The following is a 27789-nucleotide window of genomic DNA, read 5'->3' as shown; positions in this document are numbered from 1 at the left end:
ACACTTTTTACAGTCACCCACCCTGAAAATAAACCTTCTGATGTATATGTACGAAGGGGAGAAATATTATGCATAGAAAGAAAGTTAGAAGGACAGAGAGCAGATAGAAGAACGGATAAAAGATAGAGCACAGTTAGGGAGAGAGTGCATGAGCTGTTGGAAAGACATACACATAAAGAATGAGAGAGAGAGAGAGAGAGAGCAATTAGAAAGAGAAGGAGAGAAACACAAATACGGTGAGAATGAGAGAGATAGAGTGAGCAGTTAGAATTAGAGAGATAATAATAATTATTATTATAATAATACTCAGGTTTATAGAGCGCGTATTAGAATCACTAAGCGCTTCCAAACTTGGAGATTATTACCCCGACTTTAGCTGTGCTGCCATTGCGGCGCTCTAGCATTTCAAAGAATAAATTCCTGCCAGGTACCATTTACATCACCTGGGTTAAATGTGGCAAATGTAGATCAATGTCTTGGCAAAGGACATTAGTGCCGTTGCGGGTCTCGAACCGCGGACCTTGTGATCGACTTCAGATAGAGTGCAATGAGCAGTTAGAATGAGAGAGAGAGAGAGAGAGACTGAGAGAGAGAGAGGGGGGGGGGGGAGAGAGAATAAAAGGTACACTAGTGAGAAAGCAGTTCGAATAAGAGAGACAGTTAGAAAGAGAGAGACAGTTTAAAAAAGAGAGAAAGGAGAATTGCAATGCATTAAAAAGTATCAAGAGAAGAAGAGGGTACTATATATTCAAAAATAATTGGCTGACAATTTTAGAGTCAAATGAACATTAATATCGAGACTCGGTTCATACTTTTTCATGTTGTATATACTTATGGTTTCGTACGTTATAGAAATTCTACAAACTCATCATTATTTTCTTCTTCTTCCTTCTCCTCTTTCTTCTTGTACTTAATAATCATTTCTATCATTAGTTTAATGTTGTTATTATTATTATTATCTTTAATAAGTAGTTCTTTTAATTTTCTTATCTGTCTGTAAATATTACTATTCTAACTTATTAATTTTATACATGTCTGTAAGGGACCCCGCTGGAAATAAGCTCTCGAGCTTTCGTGGGTTATCCTGTTCAAGCTGACTTATTTTTGATTAGTTATTATTGTATATTGTTGTATGTTGGAAGCTTGTCGAATAAAAATCAATCAATCAATCAATCAATCAGAGAGAGATGGGAGGGAGAGAGAGGAAACGGGATAGCCTTCGAGGACTTTGGGAAAGTGTTCAGAAGGAGGAATTTTAACGTGCACCTTGTACGATTAATTATGCATTTGTATATATTCTTTCTAGAGAATAATAAAAACAAGGGGCTTGATTTCAATTCTAAGGCCTCTGATAATAATAAAAACTGAAGCTAACATCCCAGGTAATGAAAAATTGTCAGACAATACAGCCTTTTAGTACGTAATGTATAGTGAGCCGTATCGCTCTTGGAAGTGTAAAATGGCCGCCGCGCGTGCGAGCCCGCTTCAAGCGTTAGCACGTACGGCCGGGAATGAGCGATGATCCGTCCAGGTGGTAAAGGTCAGTGATTCACGGTAGGATAATGAACGAGACTTGTCGATTTCATTAGGGACTGTTAGATGTGCACACGCGATCCACTTCGACGCTTCTCAATGGCTACATTCTTGAACCCAATTTATAAAACGTCATAATGACCCTGCCTCCCCCGAGACTTTGCCGCATGCCCTGAGCAAATGTCATCAGCTTTGCAGACAGCATATATATGGTCCCCTGATACTCCTGACGTGGTTTCTATGGAGAGCCGTATGTATATCCAATACAGGACTGGTATACGATAGGGCCTTAGCGTGCAAATAGATATGCAGATAGATGTGAGAGATTGAGGTAAGTCTCCGTAACATTATCGGATACATGTAACGATGTGGTGTGAATACAACTGTACAAAATAAAGGTTGGATAACATTTTACCCATAATTCTGGGTTGAAAACAATTGAGATGCATTTTGTTTAGCGTGAAATAGGCCTAATACCCAACTGTGCGATAATTTTGCCCCGCATTGGGTATATTTTACAAAATGTGGGGTTCATTAAACCTAATACTGTATAATGCACGTTGCCTTTTAAACCCAACATTGGTGTAATTTACCGATTCTTTTGAAATGTATATCTTCCCCATGTAACTGCTGAAACATGGACAAGTATATTGTACATTATACATTGGATAAACAAATATCAAGGAAGCTGAAAATGATCTGTATTTGTGATGGAACATTTTAGGTCTTTCCGGTCTGTTTGTGTCTTTAGTACACCGATTCAGTCAACTTAATCATAGACATTATGACATTTTATAGTGAAAATCTGTGCCGAAGACCAAAGACCTAAATTTTTCCAGCAATTTGGCTACCTCATTATTGAAAGAAATAGAAGAAAAGTACAAATAAATAAACAAACACATTTACTGTGCAAGGGACACTAATCAGTAATTGCTACATGTGCTACATGAATAAAGTTAGAACTGTATATTTCATGCTGCCAACATTGAAATCAATTATACATGGAGCTAAACTGTAAAATAATTGTGTAAAAAGTATTTTGCCTAATAGATCCAATAAAAGTACATGTACAGTGAACAACTAAATTATTCATACCCCTTATAAATCTGATGTCCCCCCCTGCTTTTCGTTACTCAAGAATAAAAGGTGGCCACTGGATGAATACAAGCCTTCCTTGAATGCTTTTAGATGCAAGCTTCAATATGTTATATTCTCAAGAATTAAAAACTTAAATATTTATACCTAGCTGTTTTCTCCTCTTCTTTTTCTGTATGATACAGGAGTGCACGATAGAAGATCATCAAAATGGTTTGGAGAGGTGGAAGGTATCTGTGCTCATTGCTCATATTGACAGGTTTGTTATTCCTAATCTAGTATTCACAGTTCATTGTGTCCCAGAACATGGACACCTGATCATCGGCAAATTACTAATTGATTCCAAATCTTTTCATTTTCTCAAACAAAATAGCGATTGCAAATTGTGCTACCTGTTTAGTCAAGCCTTATCCTTCCATCTTGAGCGTCATCCTGTCATCAACATCAACTTTGTATTGATGTTGATATTGAGAAGTTGATAATTCCAAATCATTTCTTTTCTTCTTTTTTACGAAAACCATAATGAACAAAAGGTAACGGCCACCTACTTATTTTGGACAAATGGGCTACTGACAATTTCACTTCACACTGTCTGATAGCGCCCATGTGTGATTTATTTATCATGCTTTGTATGACATGTGAAAGAAGAATACATTTCTAACTTCTTGTGATCATGATGTATTCATTAACTAAAAAATAATTTTGGAATAATGAGTAATTTACCCATAAACTTGGGATTTGTTTATCAGGGACATCATGTATTAAATATATGTACTTGTGCACCTCCATGTTCTGCATCAAAACGGCAGTGATCCAACATTTGCTCAGGTGACAATTGCTCCAGACTATAATTTCTCATAAATACAAGTACATGGTTAGGGTTGTAATGGGTTTTAGGCTATATTTAGGGTTAAGGTTAGGGGTAGGCATAATGTTTGGTCCCGAGTTGAAATTAAGAAGTTAAGTTGGGGGAATTACCATGGAGCACTTATGAGCACAGCCCGGTGAATAGAATTAGACTCTTGAATATTTACGATACAATTAATAGAGATGGTACTTTGTAATTTTATTGTGTGATAGAGTCAAATTAAATCATTTATTCTCTCTTTCCCGATATGTAGGTTTCTATTTGGAGCAATCAATGGAGAAACAAGTAATTTAATTGTTTATCATAATCACAGTTTTATTCTAGAGAGATGAAATTGCTTAATTTTCTTGAAATATAATAGTAGACGAAATTCAGTTTTATCTGTTGGAATTGTAGGTATTTATTATTAGTGTGCTAACACGGTGAGCAGCTTTAATTCACATTTCCATAGCAATGAAATAAGATATTATAGCAAAATTACAGTTTGCAAAGTGTTCGAAATTTAGATTTAAAAAAAATGATCAAGGTCCTAGATTTATGTGCAAAATGCATTTTGACCTTGTATAATAGAAGTCTATACTGGCAACAACTTTGATTACATTAAGGTAGAAAATGAGAGAAACACACATGAGTGGAGTTTTTTTTATCTGATAAAGAATAAGAAAATTATTGATATCTTTCTGTGCCAATGGATTAAACACAATGTTTTCCTCTTCCAAACAACGATTCATTAGTTGTGATAAACTCATCATTATGGGAAACATTAATTTCCTCTTTCTGGTAGTTGATAAAGGAGTATATCCATATTTATGAGCGGATGTGAGATTTTATAGGGAATTATAAAATAGGTCATGGATAGGTAATGGATAATAAGAAGAAGAAAAATCTGAGAAAAATTGTAAAATTCTTTAAATTTTCAAATGCCTTTGTCATAAGAAAGAAGGTCTGCTGATTAATATTTTTGCCTAATCTGTTTCATAACAGGGTAAAATATGGTAAAAATTAATGTCCTAATTTATTTGCATAATAATATCAATTTTCGTGGAATTTGATTGAGATCGGTTTACTAATTAAAAAAAGTATACTTCCGAGAGTTGTCCAATGACTTCAAATAAACAAAAACATGCCTAATATAGCACCAGGTCTTATTTGTTTTTAAAGTAAAAGCTCTATCTTTTTTCCATTTTCTCAACTGTAACTCCCCCTTTCTCTCCCTCTCTCTCTCTCTCTCTTTTTCTCTCTTTTCTCTTTACATCACTTTAAAAAAAATTAGCGATGGGACCAACCACTACATTAGGTAAGTTCATCGCAAGTTTTTTAGAACGGCTTACAATTGTTCCTAACTATTACACTAAATTTAATAGAAATATCGGTATTTCACTTCAATGTAATTATTATTATTATTATCATTATTATTATTTTGCCAAAAAGCCAATAAAAGATAATTATTTTCTTTTGGTGATTGCTTTTTAGAGGTTACCTTCATTGTGTACATATGCGTACTTCAAACTGTGAACATATGAATCAAAGTTAGTCTTGCAAGTTTTTATAAACATATGAAATTTGTACAAGCTAATCCCTGTCATTCGTGAAACGTTCTTGAGCTTTTGTTCAGATCTGTTTATCATCTTCCAGATGCTTCTTCAAGGTCCTCAATATTTATTTAGAAATAGAAGAATATTCATGTAGATGTTCATTTTGCCACAAAAGGTAGAAAAGCCTGTAGCTTTCATGAAATTATCAACATATTCTTTTATATAGCTTCATTTAATAAGCTTTTATTATAATTCAATTGACGTTCACATTCACTATGCAAATAGGATTATTAATATAAAATTAAAAGAATTTTTTGAAGTTGAAGAAATAGCCTGCTTGACTATCATTTTCATTCCAAAACTTTATTCCTTGGGGATAATATTCTTATTTAAAATCAAATGCAACTTTAGTCAAAGTTATCTATACATGCATACTCTCCTTTTTTCATTATTTTTTTTTGAAGTTGAAGAAATAGCCTGCTTGACTATCATTTTCATTCCAAAACTTTATTCCTTGGGGATAATATTCTTATTTAAAATCAAATGCAACTTTAGTCAAATTTATCTATACATGCACACTCTCTTTTTTCATTAAAAAAGCATAAAGCCAAGGTATAAACCAGAAGTGGTAAATTTGCGGTTCAAGGGTTTTGGGTGCAAAATATCCTTTCAATATTGTTTAAAGGAATTACATACAATTTGTACATGTACAAAATATCTTTATCTTTAATTCATTCGTATAGTTCACCTGTTCAACCCAATCATGATAAACTTTTTGACATCTTGATCTTATCATAGTTTTCTTTAATATTTCTTTAATATTAACGGTCATGTTGATTTAAACAGGTCATTGATCAAATGAAATGATTTTTCTTTTCCTGGATAATCCAATGGGTTCTTGTGTTGAATGGAGTAATGTGTGCCTACATTGTGAATGGATATAGATTGTTATAGTTTGATCTTGCTTAATAATTATGCTGTGATTTAATTTCTGAGCAGATATTGATTAGTGCCTTGGTCCATGCTCATGTGATGATACAGCAATCATTTTTATGACTATGCCATGTAGCTTCAGCTGCATGTGTACTAATGGCTATGAACATCAAACTGGTGGCACAACAATATGTGTTGAAATTACATTTTAAACATTTGAAGGATTTGAGATCAATAAGTATGTAATTTGTATTTGATAACATGATGCGAACTAACAAAGGTACATTGCTGATGTAAAGGGGCCCCTTCCTAAATTACTGAAAGAACCTTTCCAGTCCCAAATTCTCTTTATTCTTTTGAATTTCCTAATTGAGTATTACGTATTAAGGGGGAAAATGTATTCCATATAATGGGACAAACAAACCGAATAGAATAATAACAAGAGAGTGAGATGTGACCTTTGATTGATGGAACTACTGGTTTGTCTAGTATTCTAATTGTGGACAAGGACATTAAAAGTATTCCGGTAATATATCTAAAAAGTAACGATGCATAATTATATCCATTTTAATCGATTAATATTAAAAACGTTAAGCGCTTTAAATTTATAAAAATTTGGTCGTGATGGGCCCAGATGGTATGCATTTGAGCAAATGCGTAATACCTTTTTTTTTTTTTTTAACGGTGTAATTTAATTAATTTTGAAGGATAAGGATTAGCCCAGACAATAATACAATACATAACATGGGGTAAAATAAAGGCATTTTACATCAAAAATAAAATTCGTGAAGGAATAAAGTGTCGCATGTGTCAAAGTAAACCAATATTACGAGAAAATTTCGAACAAATATTATTAATATGATAATTGTATCCGATCATGTGATCATGTTTAATTACAGGAAGACATTGTATCTTGAGATTTTTTTTCTTTTTAATACTCACTTCTCAGCTATTCAAAACTATTTTTCTTTTGGTCCAGATATCGATGATTGCTCGAGCGGCCCCTGTATGAATGGAGGAACCTGCATGGACTTGGTCAATGCATACACATGCTCATGTCTAGATGGATTCAACGGAACTCACTGTGAATTTGGTAACATATCACGCAGTTTAGTTATCCCTTTCAAATACACTTATTTAGAATACCCAAGAGTTGAAACCTGTAGTGGAAACAATCTTGAAATAAGAGGAATTATTCTGACAGGGGTCTCCAAGAAAAAGCATGAAGAATAAGCAATATACACATGTGCAGATAAAATGTAATAAATGTAAGTACACGTATGTATCAGGTGCATATATGTAGGAAACATAATATATATTTTTAATCTACATGTATATACCCTGTTATCCCCATTTCCTATGTGGCTGTGATATTGTTTGCCTTGTCCTGAAGACATTGATGCATGTGACCCTAACCCATGTGTCAATGGTGCGACCTGCACAAACCAGTTAAAGAATCCCGGTAATGCTAATTACACATATGTCTGCATGCCTGGATAGACAGGGATACATTAAAGGGTTTGCGCAGAGGGTTTGTACCAATCCACCCACAATAATAATTCCAAAATCATGATTAAGATGAACGATATGGTACATTGTTGCCCATGAAGTTGGAATATATTGTCCATACCTCTTTTCATGAGTTGACTGTGACAATATGATTTTATCTTGCTGGATAAAGTTTATATCTTCTCTGAACTTTATTGATCAATCTCTATGACTCTTAAGATTAACCAATAAAGTTCTGCGGAGATGCAAACTTTATCAAGAATAACCAGATTGTCACAATCATTGTTTCAAAGAGGTAAGACAAATATTATTCCAACTCTACAGGCAACCCTGTCATTTTGGGAAATTTAATAAGTTCTGTATAGTGCAGATCTTATGAAAATGTTCACACAACTGGTCCTCATTCACAATTATTTTGATACCATCACATATTCAGTAGAAACATTTTGCATGATGATTTACTAATTCACATCTCACCAGTGCAAAAATATCAACTTTTTATTGAAGAATAAAACCTGTGTACCAAATAATAATCATGTATGTATGTGGTAAATTTGAGCATAGTTTACTTTTAGATAAACACTATGTACTGTGTTTTATACCAGTAAATGACAACGCGTGATTTTAAAGAAACCAAGGCTAAATCTATACTCTATTATTAGTTCCTCTATTATTTCACCCAGATAATATTTAATCATCTCTTTCTGTACCACCATAGAAGCTTTGGTAAATGATCCAATTATATTTGTTATATGGCATTAAAAAGCAGTTCTAAGATGAGCTGTTTGTTTGTTCTCTTAACAACAGCATTATCGATTTGATTCACAAATTTTTCAAATTTCAGATCCATGAGAGCTTATGTGAAAAGTAAGAGGTTACCTCCAAAATACTTCGGAGCTTCAATTTTCAATTGCTGTTTTACAAAATATTCTTTTTTTTTTATAGTCTTAACAGTTTTCTGTTTATCATTGTAATCATTTAAACAAGGTTTGTTGGAAGTTAATAGGTACTAAGCTTTGCAATATTCCTAAGAATTTGCATTATTCAAAGGAAAAAAGTAGCAGAAAAATTACTGCTTAAGATCTTTGAAATTATTGCAGAATGCCCGGCGTTGGAGATTTGTTGTTGTTGTTGTGCTGTTTTAGAATGCTGAAAGGGTTATTCAAATACAAATATGCATATGCCTTTTCGTCTAATGTGTAGATATTCGTGAATGCGACTCCACGCCCTGCAAGAACAATGGAACCTGCTTTGATGCCACAAACTATTACAACTGCACTTGTCTTCCGGGCTTCATTGGAACATATTGTGAAACTAGTATGTGAACTTGCACATATAGCGGATGAGTGGCATGACAATGCTTGTTCTTTTATTTATGAACATAAAAGGGTTGAATCGTTTGACTGACAAAGAAAGCGGACAAAATATACAGTTCCTCAGGTAAACAAAGGAACATCCCTTCACTGCTATTATGTAAAAATGTGTAGAACAGGTGAATATGCATGTGACACCTGTTCTACACATTTTTACATAATAGCAGTGAAGGGATGTTTCTTTGTCTACCTGAAGAACTGTATATTTTGTCCGCTTTCTTTGTCAGTCATGTTCATAGTGTAAGGTTGCTGATAGCACATTTGATTTACCATGAGAAGTGCATTTGCACATTGATTGATTTTTTTTTAAATCAGATCAAATTTGTGACTATAAATCCTGCATTCAAACAAAAGGAAGTTCATGATTTCAAAGGGTTATTTCAAAGAGTATGCTGGGAGAAAGTATGTAGTTGTATTCTTTACTATTGTTAATATCTTAGGTCTAATCCAATTCTCTTTTATTTCTTTTTAACCCTTTGTGTGCCATGTCATATGTAGGAGAATAACAAAATATGCATAGTGTGGTAGTAAATCTGCATCCTTTCTGTAGGGAAATGCAATGCTAATATCTACAGAGTTTTTAGATAAAGTGTATGTAGAATTTTTGAATTTCTGCTGGCCTTTTCTAAAGAAATGCTTTATGAAACAAATGAAGCAAAGCTGGTATTATGATTATTGCTGCTGATTGCATACAGTTTGTTGATGGTATGAATAATCTGTTATTAAGAGAAATAGCAATTAATATGAAGGTTGTCTGGATCTTTCAGGTTCGAGTTGTGAAAGGCATGTTTCGTTCGAGGCCATCGTAACTGAGATTGGTAGTCTGATTGTAGAGTAAAAATACTATTTAAACGATTGTTGTTATTTAGAAAGGGGCTGATGTTTAAGTATTCATATCTAATGCAACTATTTCAGTCTGTCCTGATGGTACTTTTGGAGATTACTGTATGGAGAGCTGTACATGTGTGGACTGGGCTAACTGCAGTAATATCGATGGGGGCTGCACTTGTGAGCCAGCATTTGAGGGAGCAGTTTGTGACAGAAGTAAGTGAACTTGTTGGTATTGTGATGGCTAAAATCGAAGAGAATTTAGAGAAGTAAATAAGCATGATCATGATGAATGTCATAACAAATATTTTAATTTTAAATTCATTAAATTGAATTGCACATGTGTGTGTCTTATTTTACATTCACATCCAAACTTAACTCTGTATATGCCACACAAATAATCTCCCTGTCTCACATTGTATTTATAATGGTTTGTTTTTATAATGGCATAGATATTCCAAAGGCTTCAAAACTTTTTAACTGTTTTAAAGATTAAATGCGAGATTAATCTATACCGGTGTTGAAAGGATTGTCATGGAGGTAATCAAGAACAAAAAAGGGTAATTTTGCAAAGCCATTATGTTTAAAGCAATCCTTCCGTCAAGTGTTGCCTGTTGCCTGTAGTACATCACACTTAAATCCGTGTATTACATGGAAAGTCTACCCTGATATTAAGTTGCTTTTAATAGAATCTGGAAATTGAGAGAAACAGATCAGTGAAAATTTGAGCAAAAACCAGATTAGAAATAAGAAAGTTATGCATTTTTGAAGGTGCGATCAATGAAACACAAATTGACAACTCAGTGATGCATCTTACGAGCTCCCCTCCCATCTGCCCTTTACTAAAAAATGTTTGTATACAACCCCAACATCAATAACTAAGAAAATTAGAATTCATGAGATGTTCTGTACAGAGCAAGTTGGAGAGGAGCTCGCATGATACGTCACAGTGTTGCCAATTTAAAGTACCCTAACCATGACTTATGGTACTTTCACTCTTTGCAGGCGAGGTTAAAGTCACAGCAAGCCGGACATCTAACGATACAATATCAAAGGGCGACGACTTTACACTAGCTTGTCGGGTCAATCTCGCAGGGATAGACCTGGATGAGGTGGCTTGGTACAGAGATAGTGTCGAACTCCCAAATGAGACAGGTGCAGACTACATGGTAGACAGCAACCCTGACATGGGAATGTACAGCATCACCATCCTTGTAGCCGATGCCTTAGATACAGGGACCTACCGCTGCACTGCTGTGACAAAAGAAAACCAGTTTAATGCATCGAGCGAAGACATTTCAGCTGATGTTGTTGGTGAGTAGCTAGAAAGGTTGATGAAGTGTAGAAACAAACTATACATGCATTCTTAATTGTAATACGAATCGAAAATGTCAATATCCGGTCGATTTGTACATGCACATCCAATAAGTAATTAAACAAAAAATAATAATGCACATGCAGATATCTGATATTCTCTCTTTAATATTCTATGTAAATGTATGAACACCATACATAAATTAGAGGGGCATTTGTCCCAAATACAGGCATTTTGAAACCTATAGACAGTTTTCAAAGAAAAGTAGTGTGAGCTGATCCGTTAAAAAATTATTGTAGATATAGACCTATGTTGCAATTTAAACATTCAGATTGTTCTGAGAGTTCAGCATTGCAAGTGTTATTGACCAGATTGTACTGCTGCCTGTTAAAACTGTCGTACTTTGGATAACCAGCTCAATTTCATAGATTTTTTTAATTCTGTACCACTCCTTTCAGTTCGTGGTAAAATTGATCTTGAACTCAGCAAACTTGAGGATTATATCCAACTAAACCAAACGGCAAGTCTCAACTGTACCGTGTTCTCGACCAGTAATGCAAGCATAGCATGGGAGCGGAATGGAGTGAGACTAGTGAATGGTATGAACAGGACTAGAATTGAACCAAGCCAAGAAATGGGAACAGGAGGGACATATTTCTTCAGCGTGCTCAATGTATCTTATATTGTCCGAGGAGATAATGGAATTTATATGTGCTTGGCTTTTGACGGAGCTGGGATTATGACCGACAGTGGGGATTTTAACATCTTTGTCCAAGGTTAGAGTGAAAGTATTTTTTCTTCAATAACATTTTTTTAAACCCCTTTTCTTTTCTTTAATTGATGTTCTATGACTGTTGATACAGATACCCAATGAAATCATTGGATTCAATTAATACAATACATGCCCTAACAAATCTTTCTCTATCTCCACTCCCTTCATTTGGGAGCTTTCCAGTCGGTTGCTATTTTCCAGGTATACTTGTTTGTGTCCAAACCACAAAGGTATTCTCATTCTATCATTTAACTAATAATACATCGGGAAAGGAAGAAGTGATAAGTGCAAGTGTTAATTTTAGGGTTTGAACCCTTGATCTATTCATCTGAAGTCAAGTACCACTAGACAACAACACCTCTAAAAACACCAACTAACTTTGACCATTCTTTTCCTGTATCTTTCACAGAGGTGGCAGAACTTGCTAATCCAGAATATCTCAATGTCCGCTCCAAGCAACTTCAACTTGTGTGGGACTTCACAGTTCAAGGCAATGACGACGAGATCAACTGCATCGCCAAATACGGGATTCAAGACACCAATGAGACAGAGCAAGATGTGGGAGGTACATCACCGGGTGTCCCGTTGTTGGACTTGGAGCCCTACACCACCTACAAGTTTCAGCTGATCTGTGTGAATCTTGCTGGAAGCAGCGAGCCTCTGGACTTTCCACCCGAACGCACCCTAGCTGGAAGTATGATCACTATCTTGCATGTATATTCATTCTTATGTGACCCTGAATTAAAAAGTCACACATGTATCTTAGTGTATGAGTGGTCCAACATATATTTTCTGCATTTATTTCGCCATTTATCCTTCTATGATTTTGTTTATTGAAGTTTAATTCAAACTTGTTTAATTTCTTCCACAATGAATATAAAAACCCCTGCATAGAAAAATGATTAGAGGATTATTTGATATATGTATTTAACAAGTTCAACTAGCCTTTCAGTTTTGTACCCAGTTTTGCTTAGTCACCAGAAGAGGGGACCAATAATTTGTTGTTGTGCAATATAAATATGAAGCAATATTTATTTTTAAAGAATCTAACCTTCGTTCAATTTGTTTTTTCAGGAACCATTAGACCCCTGATCTCAAATTATGATTACGTATTAAAATGCATGATTCATTTAATTTTCGTACTTAAGGTTTAATGATGAAATGTGTTTTCCTATATTGGTGATCACTTTTATCTTTATTTCAGAGCCGTCTAAGCCTCGGAATGTGCGTATTAGTGAAATAGAAGCAAGACAGGTGTTTGTACAATGGGACGAGCCAGAGGTTGAAAATGGACCTATTGATGTATACATACTAACAGCTAGAAGTGAAAAAAGCGACTACATTTATCGTAAGTCCTTGCAACATGCATTTAAGGTAAACAATTTTAACTTTGATATTGATGACATTTTTGTGCAGACTTAAAGTACATGCTTGTATGAAACATTTAGCATGTCAGATCAGAAAGTAACGGTATTGTCTATCCAGTATAGACCGGAAATCAACCCCCTGTCGGACTGCGACCAGTCTGTTTCTACAGAAGCGCAATAAACTGTTTATGGACTTCACTAGGTACACTGGATGTCTGGAAATGGGTGCTGTGTGTTATAATGCATTGTGTCACATGACCTTAAATACTAACTTCAGAGTATAGACTATTTCTATGTAACTGAGAAGACAAGCTTACCTAGATAAATCCACCTCTGGAGACAGATAGGATAATTTGGTAGTAAAAATGGTAGTATTATAAACGGATTATATACGTGGATTATGATGTGTTTCTACAGAAATGAGATGCAGTCTCTCATTAATACACTTAATAATTTATCTACTCATGTTTTTTTGCTGATTAATCACATGTTATTCTCTTCTCTGAATCTACTGTTATAGCTGTACCAGGAACCAGCGCTTCTTTTACAGGACTTACACCATATACAATCTACAGAATCTATGTACGAGCACTTAATTTCAACTCAGAGGAAGGGACACAGACTAGTAACGAATCAGTACCCTCAGAAAGTTTTGAAACCTTACAAGCTGGTATGTACAGATTATGGAGTATCAGTATTGAATATGATATTTCAAAGGTCACAGGGGTCCATTAAGGATAGATATAACATATTAGTCCTAGGCCCGAGTCATGACGGCTTTTGCCGAACCCAGGGTTTCACATTAAAATTTCGGGTTGAGACTGGGTCCCCAAACAGGAATTTTCCCCCACACCAAAAATTGCGTACATGCAGCATATTCAGATATGTCACGGCATAACCCTGAGTTTTTTTAATTTTTTTTAAATGACGTAAAGTGCATTGCATGTCACATTTCTGTATCTTATATTTAACACAGAGCTCAATTAATATGTGCATTTCCCATTCATTTACACATGTTTTGAAAAAAAATAACGGCTTTTTTGCGACGGTTTACTGCATCATATCTGAACAAGCCTTATATCTCAAGCATTAAAACCACTTGACAACAAAACTTCTATAATATTTATTCATATATGTACATATACGTAGCAACTATAATAGTACAAACTGAATTTATGTAACTATGTTAATTAGCACATTATCCAAACGCATTAGCTTAGGACATTGGTTATGGCAGTAAATTCTCAATTCTCATATTTTGTTTCTCCTTTTTTTAGCACCTGGAGAACCGGTAGGACTTACTGTTGATGATTCTCCAACTGAATGCATAATTTCTTGGGGGCAACCGAGTGAGCCAAATGGAGTGATCAAAAAATATACAGTAAGGCTTATTTCATTGACTTAACAACCTAGGATTAACAATCATAAGAATGCAAGCCTATTTCGATGGGTTACGATTAACAGGATTATTTTTAAGCAGGCATTTTTTTTTTAATTTTTAAAGGGCATGTTTAAAAGAAAGAATGTTTTTTCTAAGTACCGTTAAGTAAAGGAATATGTGACTTTAAACCTTTTATTTTCATGGTTGGTTAGAGTAGAAATTTACGCTAGAAAAATTAAATACCGTTTGGACTAATTTTTTTGTGAAATTTCACCCATATGTTGCTCTTCTTCAGCTAAGTTTGTTTCAAAGTTACAACAATATATTTGTTTGCAGCATTTTTGTTGTTGTTGGGGGGGGGGGGGGGTTCTTGTGAAACAAAAGAATTTATAAGCTTTATCTATAGAAACCCTAAGAGATTCAGATATACTCTTGTCGCAATAGAGTTGAGAATTCTACCAGTTACCGGTCACAACTCACCGTATGTCCTTTCACAAGTGCAAGACTGCAGCTGTGGCCTGGTCGTAGGCAAACTAATGCGATTCATACGTCCTTCTTACTTACCTGTAAGAATACAATGTAATGTTTGCAATGAAGTGCAGCGGCTGCTTGCGCCCATGTGTTCTTCAAAAATGTAGCCTCATGCAGCGACTGTTGGACACGTCCAACAGCCACCTAATTGGGAACCTGGAGAAAAAAAAACCTGTAGACCTGTGCAACTGACGCAGGGATTTTCTGTGTAATCCATCGTAGGTCACATGCAGAGAGGTGCACGGCCAGTTGTGACCATGGATTAACCCTATCTAGCCCGGGGGGGGGGGTTCTTTAGAAGCCCCCCTCTACATTTTGCACGATCATTTTTTTTTAACGCCAAAGAATCTTGCCCTTTTAGGACTTTTTTCTTTCGAGTCTTGCGCATCTTTTTGAAATCTAGCCTACCGTTACAAAGTCACGTGACCCTTTTTCTTTGCATGTCACCCCGAAAAGCGCTCATTTTTGTGATTTTTGTACAAAACAAAGGGAAATCTAATTTTTCCAATAAATAATAATAATAATAGCTCACATTTATAATGCGCCTAATACTACGTTTCTAGGCGCGGAACATATTATTACCCCGGTCATCGGATTCAGGCTTACCCGCACACAAGGTATGCACATTCTCCACTCCCTGGGGAGCATTCCAGCCAGTCGCCATTTTACAAGCGCCACTTGCTAATCAAACCACATTAGCTTTCGCATCCTACCGGGTACCCAAAGAGGGGAAAAAATTGTTATTTCGTCTTGTTTATAGTTAAGGTGTTCATTTTGGGGCTTTAAATAGTTAAATTATAGTTAGAATTGAAATAAAACAACAATAACAATAAAATACATATTATTATCCCAAATGGTCTAAAGAATATATGTAGTGAAACTAATGTTTAAATGTAAAGAATACATGTATATGATTTACGGGTAAAAATGCTAATTTTATTACCTTATTTGCATAAATTACCATACATGTAAATATGCAAAAGGGTGAAATTTTTCAAAAGAAATTAAAATTACCTTATTAAACTACTCACTTTACCTGACATACGTGCACATTTTCGCGGCGATCGGCCGTTGAATGGGGGGGGGGGGGCCTTAGAAGCCCCCAACCCCAGGTTATGCAGTTTCAAAATAGCCCGGGCTAGATAGAGTTAAACAGATATAATGAATACACCCACTTCATGCAACAATAAAACAATACTTACTTGCAATGTATTATTGATACACCAACATCCTATACATGGATATTCCTCTTGTGTAATTATGAGTATTGGTCCATTTTTCTGGCAGCTCTATGAAGAGGTCTTGAAAATGGGCACAGATGTTGTGGATAAAACCCAAAAAGTTGAAACGCCTGCTACTCAATTGCAGATAACATTTATGAAGGCAGGGTTAGATCCCTTTTCCATCTTTCGTTACTCAATCACTGCTTCAACTGCACCTGGAGAAGGGGTTACTGCTACCACTACAGACGTTTGCGAAACACCACAAGGAGGTTTGATTCTTAATAATTTAATGTGTACCAATCAGCTGAAAATCTAATTTGTGTAAAAGGAAGAATGTAAAAATTTAACCTCTAAATGATTTACTTTGCATTCTGTATCAGGTAAATGATTAATGAGTATGAAGAAATAAAGTATAACATAATCCCCTGTGTATAGGACGCGCACCGTATTATATGAAAGTGTTAGAGTAGTCTACTTAACTACCTGGTAGAGGTTTCAATGTTCTCTTGTTCATATTTGAAGCTCATACTTTGACTACATTAAAGCAAAATTTAACCCCTCACATCAAAAGCAAAATATGTTTTGGTGATTGGTACATAATAAATAAAAAAAATTACCACTGCACTCTGATAAATACTGGAGAAAAATTGCAAAACGTGAGGATACATGTAATTGTGTGTCCGAAGAACTTTGGGCAATTTTATGTGCAGCTTGAGTAATATTTTACCCAATTATAAACATCCTATCCTTCAAACTGAGCTAAACTCACCAGAGTCGAACATTTAATTGACCACATTAACATTGGTCTGAAATGAAATACATGATCATTAAAATGTTTGATGTGGCATAAAATGAATTGTCCTCTTTCATTTTTTTTTCTGTCTTTAATACTCCTGTTATTATTTTGTGTATTAAAGGTCCACTGTACTACTTGTAGCTACTTGTTCCCTCTATATAGCAAACAATGCCTAATTGGTGCATGTTGGTCCCCCATGATTCTCTTTTTCTTATGTTAATTGAGAGCTGAGTTGATGAGATAACCACCTGTCAGTGACCACACTGTGTGGTCTTATCCCTCCTGGCCAAACAAGTACAGACAGGCTTAAGCAGATGCTTTTATGTGATTTCATCTTTTCCATATGTTCACCTTGAGCATTTGTTTTCAAGTGGATTTGGCACTTTCCAATTCTTTTATGTTATTATGGTATTAGCTGAGTAATGAGGGATGAAAGAGTGGCCAATGTTAGGTGATAAAAAGCAAGGTTTGGGTGCCTGAACCCCTCATTTTTTGCCCAATTTGAAGTTACAAAAAAAAAAGTTTTGATTTGTCAGTCCACTCACCGTCCTCCTGTAAACCACAGAGCTTGAAGACTGGAGGGTGAAGAGATACATTAGCTTATATGTACTTATTATTATTAGTATTAGTAGTAGTACAGTAGTAGTTGTATTTTACTATTATTATTATTATTATTATTATTATTATTATTATTATTATTATTGTTGTTGTTGTTGTTAGTATTGCTATTATCATTGTTATTATTATTGTTAGTAGTATTATTATTATTATCATTATTGCTTTTATCATTATTATTATTATCATAATTATTCTATCTTTATTTATTCATTCATTTAATTTATTTGACAACAGAAAATTCAAGACATACATACAAAGTAATATATAAAAGATGCCGAGCACATAAGGAATGGCATGAAGGTCAGGGTTCACAAAAGTGAATTTCACTTATGTTACTCTTAGGCATGCGAACACTCACATGCCGTTCCGATTGCAAGGTACACGGACGTTATTATGAACCTTTACATCCACTTGTGTTGTGCTTCAATACTGAATGTATGTATTCTCTGTTTTGATTCAGTGCCTGTGGCGCCACAATCCATACCTACCCCTAACGATAGTGGAATTTCTCAGACAAGCTTCACCACGACGTTGCTGCCCTATGATGCACGCAATGGGCCCATTAGGTATGAGAACACTTCAGCAATCCAATCAAATCCAAACCACAGAGTATTTGGAATAACGTCCAGCTTTTTCTTGCAGAGAATAAGGACCACTCAATAAACAAAGATAAAAACACTGCACCAGTTCAGTTCAGTTCATTTTATTCAACACCAGTTGAGCCGATAGGAACGTACAGCAACCTCTGCTCTGTAACAAAATAAGTGGGCATTCAAAGGTTTCTTCAAAAGGTGTACTGGTAAAGATGTAGCAGTCTTCAGGTTGGTAGTTAACTCGTTCCATAACCTTGTAGCAACTGATGGGAAAGCAATACTAATGAATTAGCATCAAAAAGTTTCTTATTGGGTCGTGCACAGTGTATGTTTTCTCAGTGCCCTTCAGGCAGAATTCGGTTGTACCTGTTCTGTTTTGCTGTTATCCATCTTTTTCACATAAACAAAAGGAGGGGTTTAATCTTATTCAGTCACATTATCTTAGCTTTAGTATGATGATACTCTTTCACAACATTATGTCATTTCATCACCGAATTCAGGATAAGGGCATTTTGTATTAATTCGATCTTTTTGTATGTTATCTTGCCATAAAATATGAATGCTTCCTTCACTGTGGCAAAGAAGACAATACTTTTAAACCTTACTATTTTAAGTGAGGTGTTCAGTTGAAAAGTGTTTATCAGTAGACTGATTTTTAAATAGATTGAATTTTGTTTTGTCTCAGGATACCGTATGTTTTTTGGTAAAAGTCTTGGCAATACATGTAATTAACATCCGAAAGATACTTGCATATTTTATCCTATGTATTCCTTATAAAGTGTTTTAGTGCTATTTTTGTATAATACTTGTAGTTAGGGTAAATCGTCTTTTTTAAATGCCATAATGAGATATTCAGAGCAACATTCAACTTGACAGGTAAAAGATATTGGATGTGTCATCCATGGGCGTAGATCTGTAATTGATACCTATTGTTCAGGGGGGGAGGGATGATCTATTCATTCATCCCCCTGAACAATAGTTATTACGTAAGGATTGACGCCCATGGTGTCATCGAACTATAGTTCTTAATGATTCAGAACATTTTAGAAACTTACTTCTTTTAAGGATTTGGGAATCTTTGACCTAAGATCAAAATATATGTAATTCTTCTACATACATTATATGTACATTTTAATCTTATTTTATCAAGTGCTTAAATCTATTTTCGTCTTGTTTTTTATCCTTTCAAGTTGTTGCGAGGTGATTGTTGTAGAACTGCAAAGTGGTGATCCAGACCTAGATTCTTCAGACCCTAGTTACGGTCCTGCACAGATCAAGAGCTACGAGGAAGCAAAGAACACAAAAGGAACACCATATAGGGCTGTTGTATTCAGCAAGTGAGTATACATTGATTTATTGATTACTTGATTGATTGATCAACGAATGAATCATTTTATATGCTGGCCATGGAAAGCAAGTGCTGGTAACAAAGATAATCATCCAAAGGACTTTAATTATGCTGCATCATTCCTTCATTAAGTGGAAAAAGGGCATTACTGTTTCAAAGCTGGAACATCCAGGTTATGGGACCACTGCTCTACTATCGATCTTTCCTTAGATTTAAATCGTCCTATATTCTTTGTCCTTTGTCTTCCTCTCTTTTCGTCTTATTTGATTTGAAATGGTTTGTTAGTCGAATCGACTTAAGAGCTATAGAGCCAGTAAGTAATAGCTTTGATTTTCAGACCATTGTACCCAATCATCGTTCGTTTAATATGCTGCGCAAAGATTCAATCAGATGAATTTTGGCCATGACAAGAAGTGGGTTATTAACGTCGACAAATGCTCATGTACCCTTTAGAACTCATTTAATGTATGTTATTACCAAAGAAGGAAAAAGGCCAGTCACCCTCTCAACAGTGTTTGACAGTGAATTCTAGCAAGTAAACACGTTTCCTTGCATAACTTGAATATAGGACACTGCTAATGTTTAAATTTCACAGTTAGGACATACATGACATATTCATAATTCCTGCAAAGTTCTACAGAATTTGATGTTGGCTGCAAAATGGACATAGTATCTTTAATGTGATGAACATGGTCTTGACAGAATACAAGCAAATAATTAATTAACAACGATTATAAGATGATGACGTGGATCCTAATCAAATGATTGGTTGAAAGCGTACACGTGACCAGGCATATATTTTGCCTAACGCGTAATCGCGCGTAATTTGGGTAATGACCGGTCATTATCCGAAGGTAATGACCGGTCAATCAAAATTATGTTAGAAAACATCACTTATAAACAAATAAAACATAATCTTATAAAACAAATAACACACGTCATTTTGTTCGGCATTAGTAAAATTACCCAAAGTCGGTACCTTCAAAACAGTCCAAACGCCCTCGGCTATCACCTCGGGCGTGTTAGACTGTTCCAAAGGTACCTCGTGGGGTAATTCTTACTAATGCCCTCACTGATGTGTGTTATTTGTTTACTAATACATAGCACTCATTTCTGTCATGGTGTGTGGCGCTCACAACACTCAGACATTATTACCCCAGTTTTAGCCAAGCCGCAAAAGGAACTAAAGGCACGCTCGAGCACTATCAGGCACCCATTTACCCCTCGGTCAAGAGTGTCAAAGATAGAATGTCTTGCCAAAGCATATTATTAACCCTCTACCTTGTGAGCTTCAGTCTACTGTCCTAATCTATACCACAACACTAAAATGCAAGCGATTGCTTATATCCCTTCTTTTGCTTTTCTTTTTCCTTCTTGTAACCTAAAATGTTAGCTGTCCCGCCAATGGCGTTTTAGTTATAGGTGCATCAACTGGCGATGTATCGACCTGTAACACTGTAGGTTCGGCTGGAAGTGCTAGTAGAAGAAGGAGACAAACAACAGGTGCCAGTACTCTCACCGCGGTCAATGGCCCTCTTAATACCGGTGGGATCTACTCCACCTTTGTCAGAGTCTATACTCCCTCTCCAGAAGATTCTCAGGTATTTATGTAGGGACTGTGGCTCGTACAGATATGAGACGGTTAAAGGAAGAGTATCATGGGAAATACTGGTTTAACGCCATGTTCGTTTTCTGTTGGACAATTGGATTTGAAACAGACCGAAGTTCTCCTCACGCTTGGGTTTCGCGTATGTTGCACGCACGTGAATGCTGCGGTCGCGTCGTCCGTAGTCGCATTATTGGCCCCAAGTAGGGCCACGGGGAAGACACATAGTCTTGTCATGATACACTCCCTTTAACCCCGCGTAGTCATGGTGCACTGGCTTACAAGATAGTAAATGTGACGAGTATTACACTTAACCAGAGATATGAGAGTTCAAACACCTCCCTGATATAACTTATAGTGCTTTGGTTTACTGCAGACTACACATCGGTTCTTGTTGTTTAAAGTCAATAAAAGCGCAATATACTGCACTACAATCCAAAGGAATGATTGTACAACCTGTGCTACAGTGAGAATTGCTCCGTAGGCAAATCTGGACATATAACAATTTTCTCTTTTCAAGTATGGATCCATCACAACGTAGTGTACCTAAACATAAGCCTAAACATAGTCTAAATCCAGTCACAACCCTATATTTTGATGAAATAACGACTAGAATAATCGTGAGATTTTAAAACGGCTTAATGATTTCCCTTCTCATTACATCCCCTCTCTTCATTTTCCCTCTCTTTCCATTCCCTTCTGTATCTCCTCTCTCTTTCTTCCCTCTCCACCTTATCCTCTAATCTCTCTCTCTCTCTCTCTCTCTCTTTCCCACTCTTCCCACCCTCTAAGTTTCCCCCCTCTCTCTCTCTCTCTCTCTCTCTCTCTCGTTTTCCTCCCTCTCTCACCTCTCCTGTCTCTATCAAAACGAAGGTGTTTGTAGAATCACAAGTTATATCATTTTCACTCACTCTTAAATCGGGCTTCATGCCTATACTGTAGCCCTCCAATATCTTCTAATTTATATTTATTCTTTACATGATAAAATAACTTGTTAATTTTATGTCTTTTAACATTTTCTACTTACGTGTAAGTACTGTACTATAATTTTTTTTCATGAGATTCACATTCATGCATATGGTAATGTGTGTTTTGAAAAAGAGATGATATAGAAACCAACAAGTTGATGTAAAAAATTGAATTGTGTTACTCTATAACAGATGGCCTTCTATGAGAGTGGACCCTTCATGGTCCCAGTCACTTTAAGTGAGTTCAGTGAAATGCTGTTTTTTATTTTATATTATTGTATTAGCTTAAATTCACCTTATCTCAAAATGTTTGCTTGCTTGCTAGGTGCCTTGTCTCTTCCAGATATTGGCGATCAAGGCTTTCCATCTACTTCTATCTCTGGTCCTTTGTAATGGGATGCTGCCTCTGTTACCCGTCAGTCCACTGAACTTGCCCATGTAATTGATGTACTGTCTCCCTCTGCTTCACTTTCCCTCAATTTTTCCTGTCAGTATCTTGTTTTCTGTGCCTTCTCTGCTCATAAAATGCTCAACAAACTGAAGTTGTCTTTTCCTTTTCATGTTAAGGAGGAACTGTCAACACATGCCTTATCTATCACTTCTTCATTTGATATCATGTCAGTCAAAGCTTACCTAAGCGTCCTTCTTTAGAAGCACATTTTTGCTGCTTGAATTTTAATGTCCATTATTTAACGTCCAGTCTTACAGTAGTACGGACATTTCCATACATAGCACTTTAGTACCCGGATTTTAGTTGTAAATTTTAGGTTTTTATTTCTTAGCACATTTTCCAGTTTGGTTAATGACTCCTTTAATCAACCTCCAAGGTAGTATAATTGTTTTACTTTTTTAAACCTCTTCTCCATGCATGTACATTAGATCCAGGTGCATCTTTCTTGGGGACACTGGTGTCATGAAATATAAGGATGCCTTGCTAAACCAAGGAGATCTATTGTTTGAAATTATAAATCTGCCAAATTCTCAGCGTGTGGGTGCAACGAGCTGGAACTGATTACACTAAAGTTGTCCATACTTTAAAATAGGAGATTGCGCGATTTGAAAACGACAACTAATGTTCTTTGTGTGAGAAGTGTGCATTTCGTCTGTCTTCACCCTCGTCATACATATGTTTTCTTTGTCTGTGGACCCGCACGGTTTATTTTGATCATATGATAATCGTAACGCATGCATGACCAACAAGATGAATGCACGCTTTCTATTCCCAGTCCCCTTCAACCCGCATTTTCACAATGTTTGTTTACCATTCATATTCCGCTTTCAACTTCATGCTATGAGCCTAGTTAAGAAGTGGAATTTTCTATTCCTCATTTTTTCATTCGTTGGTCTTGTCCCCCCTTGTGCATGTGCTTCTTTTCCCCAAACCTCTATTCTAGTAACATATTCGTTTGTTCTTGTGTTTATTCCGTTCCTAGACTCATAATTCTGTCTGTCAGGTTCACGTGGGCCTATCGTTCTTGTATAGCCAAAAGATGAGGAAAGAAACAACTGACGGTTGGAAATCCTTAAGTGAACGTGGCTTTTGCATTAAAGGGCCACTCTAACCCAACTAACATAGCCTTTCAAAACATGAATACACTTCTACTTATTAATTTTCTAGCCTCGGATTTTTCAGAAAATCTCTAAATTGACCAAAAAAAATTAATAACCATCCATTTTCACAGTTCTCACGCTTGCTGGGTTACGCCCCTCGAAAAAAGGTAATACGGTCATGTGGCCTTGATGACGCATTTGACGTCATTGAGGTCATGTCCGATTTAAACTACAACTAAGGATCTTACATTAGGAATGACGAAATTGCCAGAAACGTACTGGGATTATCAAGTGCATATCATTTTTCGGATAAATGTCTTTTTTGTTCCAATAAATATCATAGTTTGTCTTTTTAAAGATATTTTAATGCCTAGACCACCCTCCTTTTCACCGGAGAGGCGCCTGCGGTGACGTCATAAACAGTTGCGCAATACAGCTCTAAAACTGGGCTTTTTATGAGCGTTCTGAGTTGTCATTTTTAAAGCTAGATTCCAGAATTATTGATAATTTCTAAGCAAAATCATTGTCAAGTTCGGAATCTCGGTCAAAAATGATTCTACATGTCTTTTTTCATTTTAGCCCGTTTTGGTTAGAGTGGCCTTTTAAGACAATGAATCGGGTTATCTTTGTTCTTGTGTTCTTGTTCTTCTCTCTCTCTCTCTCTCTCTGATATATATTGAAAGATGTAAATGCACTTATACTTGACGACCAAAAATAAACATAGAATTAGAATGCAATTTTATCATGTCAGAGAACAAAGGGACACTATATTAACAATCATGATTTTTGACACAGGAAGTAATATTATATACAATTGTATAAACACTACAAAAGAAAGTATACTAACGTGGGAGGGGAAAAAAGCCCGGGGGGGGGGGTGTTTCATAAAGCTGTTCGTAAAGTTACGCATGACTTTACGAACGACTTGTATATGAAAAGCCAAATAGGATGCTCAATCATTATTAAATACGTCAACTAAAGTTGAAGTGTGCAGATGTAGATTAACATTCTTATGATAACAAACATTTTTAATGCAAAGTATATTTTTTGCCATAATTTAATTGAGGTTATTGAAAATATCAGAAAACACTTTGTGCATCCTATCTGGCACTTCATATACATGTCGTTCGTAAAATCATGCGTAACTTTACGAACAGCTTCATGAAACACCCCCTGGTCATGTTTTATTGTTAACAATGCAGGGTAATACTTCATATTATTCATGATAGAATACGTGATAGACAATATACTTGTTGCTCAATCTGAATATATTTTATATCATAGAAACTGCTCGAAAATTCTTTCGAAAATTCTGCATTGCTTTCTGTATTATTTGTGCTTACTTATGATATAAATTCACAATCGTAATCACTACAAATCGTATTTTATCGGGAAATCTCAATTATGCTCCAATGCCTTTTTGTTCCATCTAATACTTTGTTTTATTCTTCCAAAAACATAAGATACATTATTTAGATTAACTGTTATGTGAAGATGTGATTTATTAAAATTATCGCAAAGACTTTCCAAAAGATCAACCTAATGAAATTTTAATAGCGTATTCCGTTATTGATTGAAATGAATATGCAGATAATTTGATGACGTATCATGTACTCCAAACATGATTTATATAGGATACAGAATAGGGTATTTAAATTACCCTTGGGTTGATTTCTCAAAAGTCTCGTCTTAATAATTTGTCATCTTTAAATTTAGAAAGCAGTGGCACGCCTGTGACTTTGACGATCGTATCTGTGACCGTTATTATTGTTCTCATCTGTGTCATTATGATATTCATTTGTCTTCGTAAACGCAAAAGGTAATTGGCATTTATTTCGTTTAATTTATGGCTTACTTCGAATCATCGACCTTTCGTAGATTTGTCGTAGCATTTTCACAAAGTGCTGGGTTAATTGGACAAGACCATTTGTAGATGAGAGGGGTTCATTTCACAAACATTACCCCCGGCATTTCGTGAACAAAGGGCATGTTTTCACAAAAAGTCGGGTAACGCGACCACCCGACCCGACGCGATGACCCGATGATTCGAAGTAAGCCGTTTTAATCAAGTAAAGACGTATCAATGCCAATAATAAAGAAACAAAGAAGAGAAAGGGAAGAAAGAGAGGGAGAGAGAGAGAGAGACAGTGGAAATGAGAGAGAGAGAGAGGTGGAATAATGCCCAAGTGGACCTCTCATTAAGACTATTCGGTAGAACAGCCGTGCTGTCAATTTAAATCGTGAGGGCGATGGGAAGAGGGCATGAGAGGGGTGGCGAGAAAGAAAAAGAAGAAAAACAGGAATTAGTCTCTTAGGGCGACTGTGCCAGGCCGGTTTCGATGAGGCTTTTGGTAAACAAACATACGGATTTTTATAGAAGAAAATAATATATTTCATTCAAATTATATTATTACTCTCTTAGTATGCACATTATAATGTCCAAGTGAATGAGAGTCACATCAAACAGGTTATAATTCTCGTTTGGTAAGCAAACATATGGATCTTTATAGAAGAAAATAATAGATTTCATTCATATGATATTATTACTCTCATAGAATGCATATTTTAATGTGAGAAGTTTATCCTCATTCCCTCTCTAAGTCTAGTTCATTATCTATCCTGGTTAATCTCTTCTTTTCTTGTCATTAGATCTCGACGGCAAAGGAACAGGAGTCCCCCAACTGCTTCGGCAGGCTGCACCACGACGTATTGTATGTGCACAGATCCGTTACCCACCAACGATCAGACCATGGAAGCCATGAATATTAACCGATAAATAAGAAGCCAAATCCTATTAATCAGACTGTGAATAATGACCTTGTCAAAGAGGAATATGAAATCATGATATACAAGAGCGGCACTAGGGTTCTTTAAAATTATTGTCTGAGTAGAAAATGTAATTGTTGCACAGTGAGGAAATATTTTGCTTTGTATTTGCCATTAAACTATACTGTGAAATTGTAATCATTGCAATTTGTACCAGAATAGTTGTAAGGAGAAAACGTCAGGTGTAGTGAGGAGCAGGCTGGGAAGGGCAAACGGGATTTTTTAAAATTTCGAACAGAAAAATAGCAATATAGTTATTTTGTATTTTAATTTTCAAATAGTATAACGTGAGAGAGATGGAATATGGAATATGGATATTGACATATGTTTCATGCCGGATATAGCACAAACCGTCACAACTCATTACTTGTCGATTTTTAGATTTAAAAAAAACATATATAGTAAGCAACTGTAGCGTATCCGGACCTTGGCGAAAGGGGAAAGGCAATTCTTCCTATAGCCAATGATGGTCCATTTTTTTCCAGCAAGAAAATCTTTTTCTTGGCCTTAATTCGTGTGGATGGGTTCCCGCTCTTCTTCATTTCATCTTTTTTTCTTTAATCTTATGATTTTGATTTCGATATTTATGGTTTTCAATATTAGGAAGTTAAAGTGAGCGGGTCGTCAGTATCCATTTGCAGTGGTTCATAATTTGCTGACACCAGACTTAATGAAAATACCATTGCGTGTTCAAGTCTGCACACAGCAAATCGTAGTCCCATCAAGAAATACTTCCTAGTCTCTAGCAGAGTCTTCGGTAGCCTTTAGACACGACCTCATGTCTGATAGACGCCAAGCGACTAAAAAGAGACTAATTGCGAAAACCCGAGTGAACGCCAGAGCGAGTGGCCCAGCCAAGTGGCCTTTAGTAGTCTAGTTTGGATTTCTTATGTTAACCCTTGTTTCCGACTGCAATTTTCTACCAAAATGGTAGCGTCCAATCACCGAACGTATCATCGCGTGACGTCGGCATATATTATCCATCATGTTCACAGTAAACGTATCCATCACGTTCACTGTAAACTCTACGTAGTACGAATACCTATAACATTGAACGAAACGAGTTGGACTGGGTCATTTTATATACCGGGAAAGTCTCACTTACAATTGTTAGCTCAAGTCATCAAATGCCTCCTTTTTTATTGTGATGTTGCACGTAAACATATTGCTCCAGTTGTCTCATTTTCGCTCGCTGGAACATTGCCAGCTCAAACCACTGA

General features: G+C 35.8%; 1 protein-coding gene across 1 annotated transcript; it reads left to right on the top strand.

The window, feature by feature from the left end:
• Positions 1–1548: 1548 nt before the first annotated feature.
• LOC100891498 (receptor-type tyrosine-protein phosphatase delta) lies at positions 1549–27789 on the top strand. The gene is made up of 19 exons (XM_030995776.1): positions 1549–1864; positions 2814–2887; positions 4770–4793; positions 6944–7057; positions 8677–8790; positions 9762–9890; positions 10680–10988; positions 11448–11765; positions 12171–12455; positions 12966–13109; positions 13649–13798; positions 14406–14509; positions 16328–16532; positions 18138–18243; positions 19461–19607; positions 21012–21219; positions 22385–22430; positions 25460–25562; positions 26393–27789. The coding sequence occupies exons 2-19, from the start codon at positions 2839–2841 to the stop codon at positions 26517–26519; spliced, it is 2682 nt and encodes an 893-aa protein (XP_030851636.1). The 5' UTR covers positions 1549–1864; positions 2814–2838; the 3' UTR covers positions 26520–27789.

This window comes from Strongylocentrotus purpuratus, unplaced genomic scaffold (assembly GCF_000002235.5).
Source record: "Strongylocentrotus purpuratus isolate Spur 01 unplaced genomic scaffold, Spur_5.0 spur5_scaffold_3, whole genome shotgun sequence".
Lineage (NCBI taxonomy): Eukaryota > Metazoa > Echinodermata > Echinoidea > Camarodonta > Strongylocentrotidae > Strongylocentrotus > Strongylocentrotus purpuratus.
The sequence above is the reverse complement of the archived record's forward strand: the minus strand, read 5'-3'. Positions and strand labels throughout refer to the sequence as shown.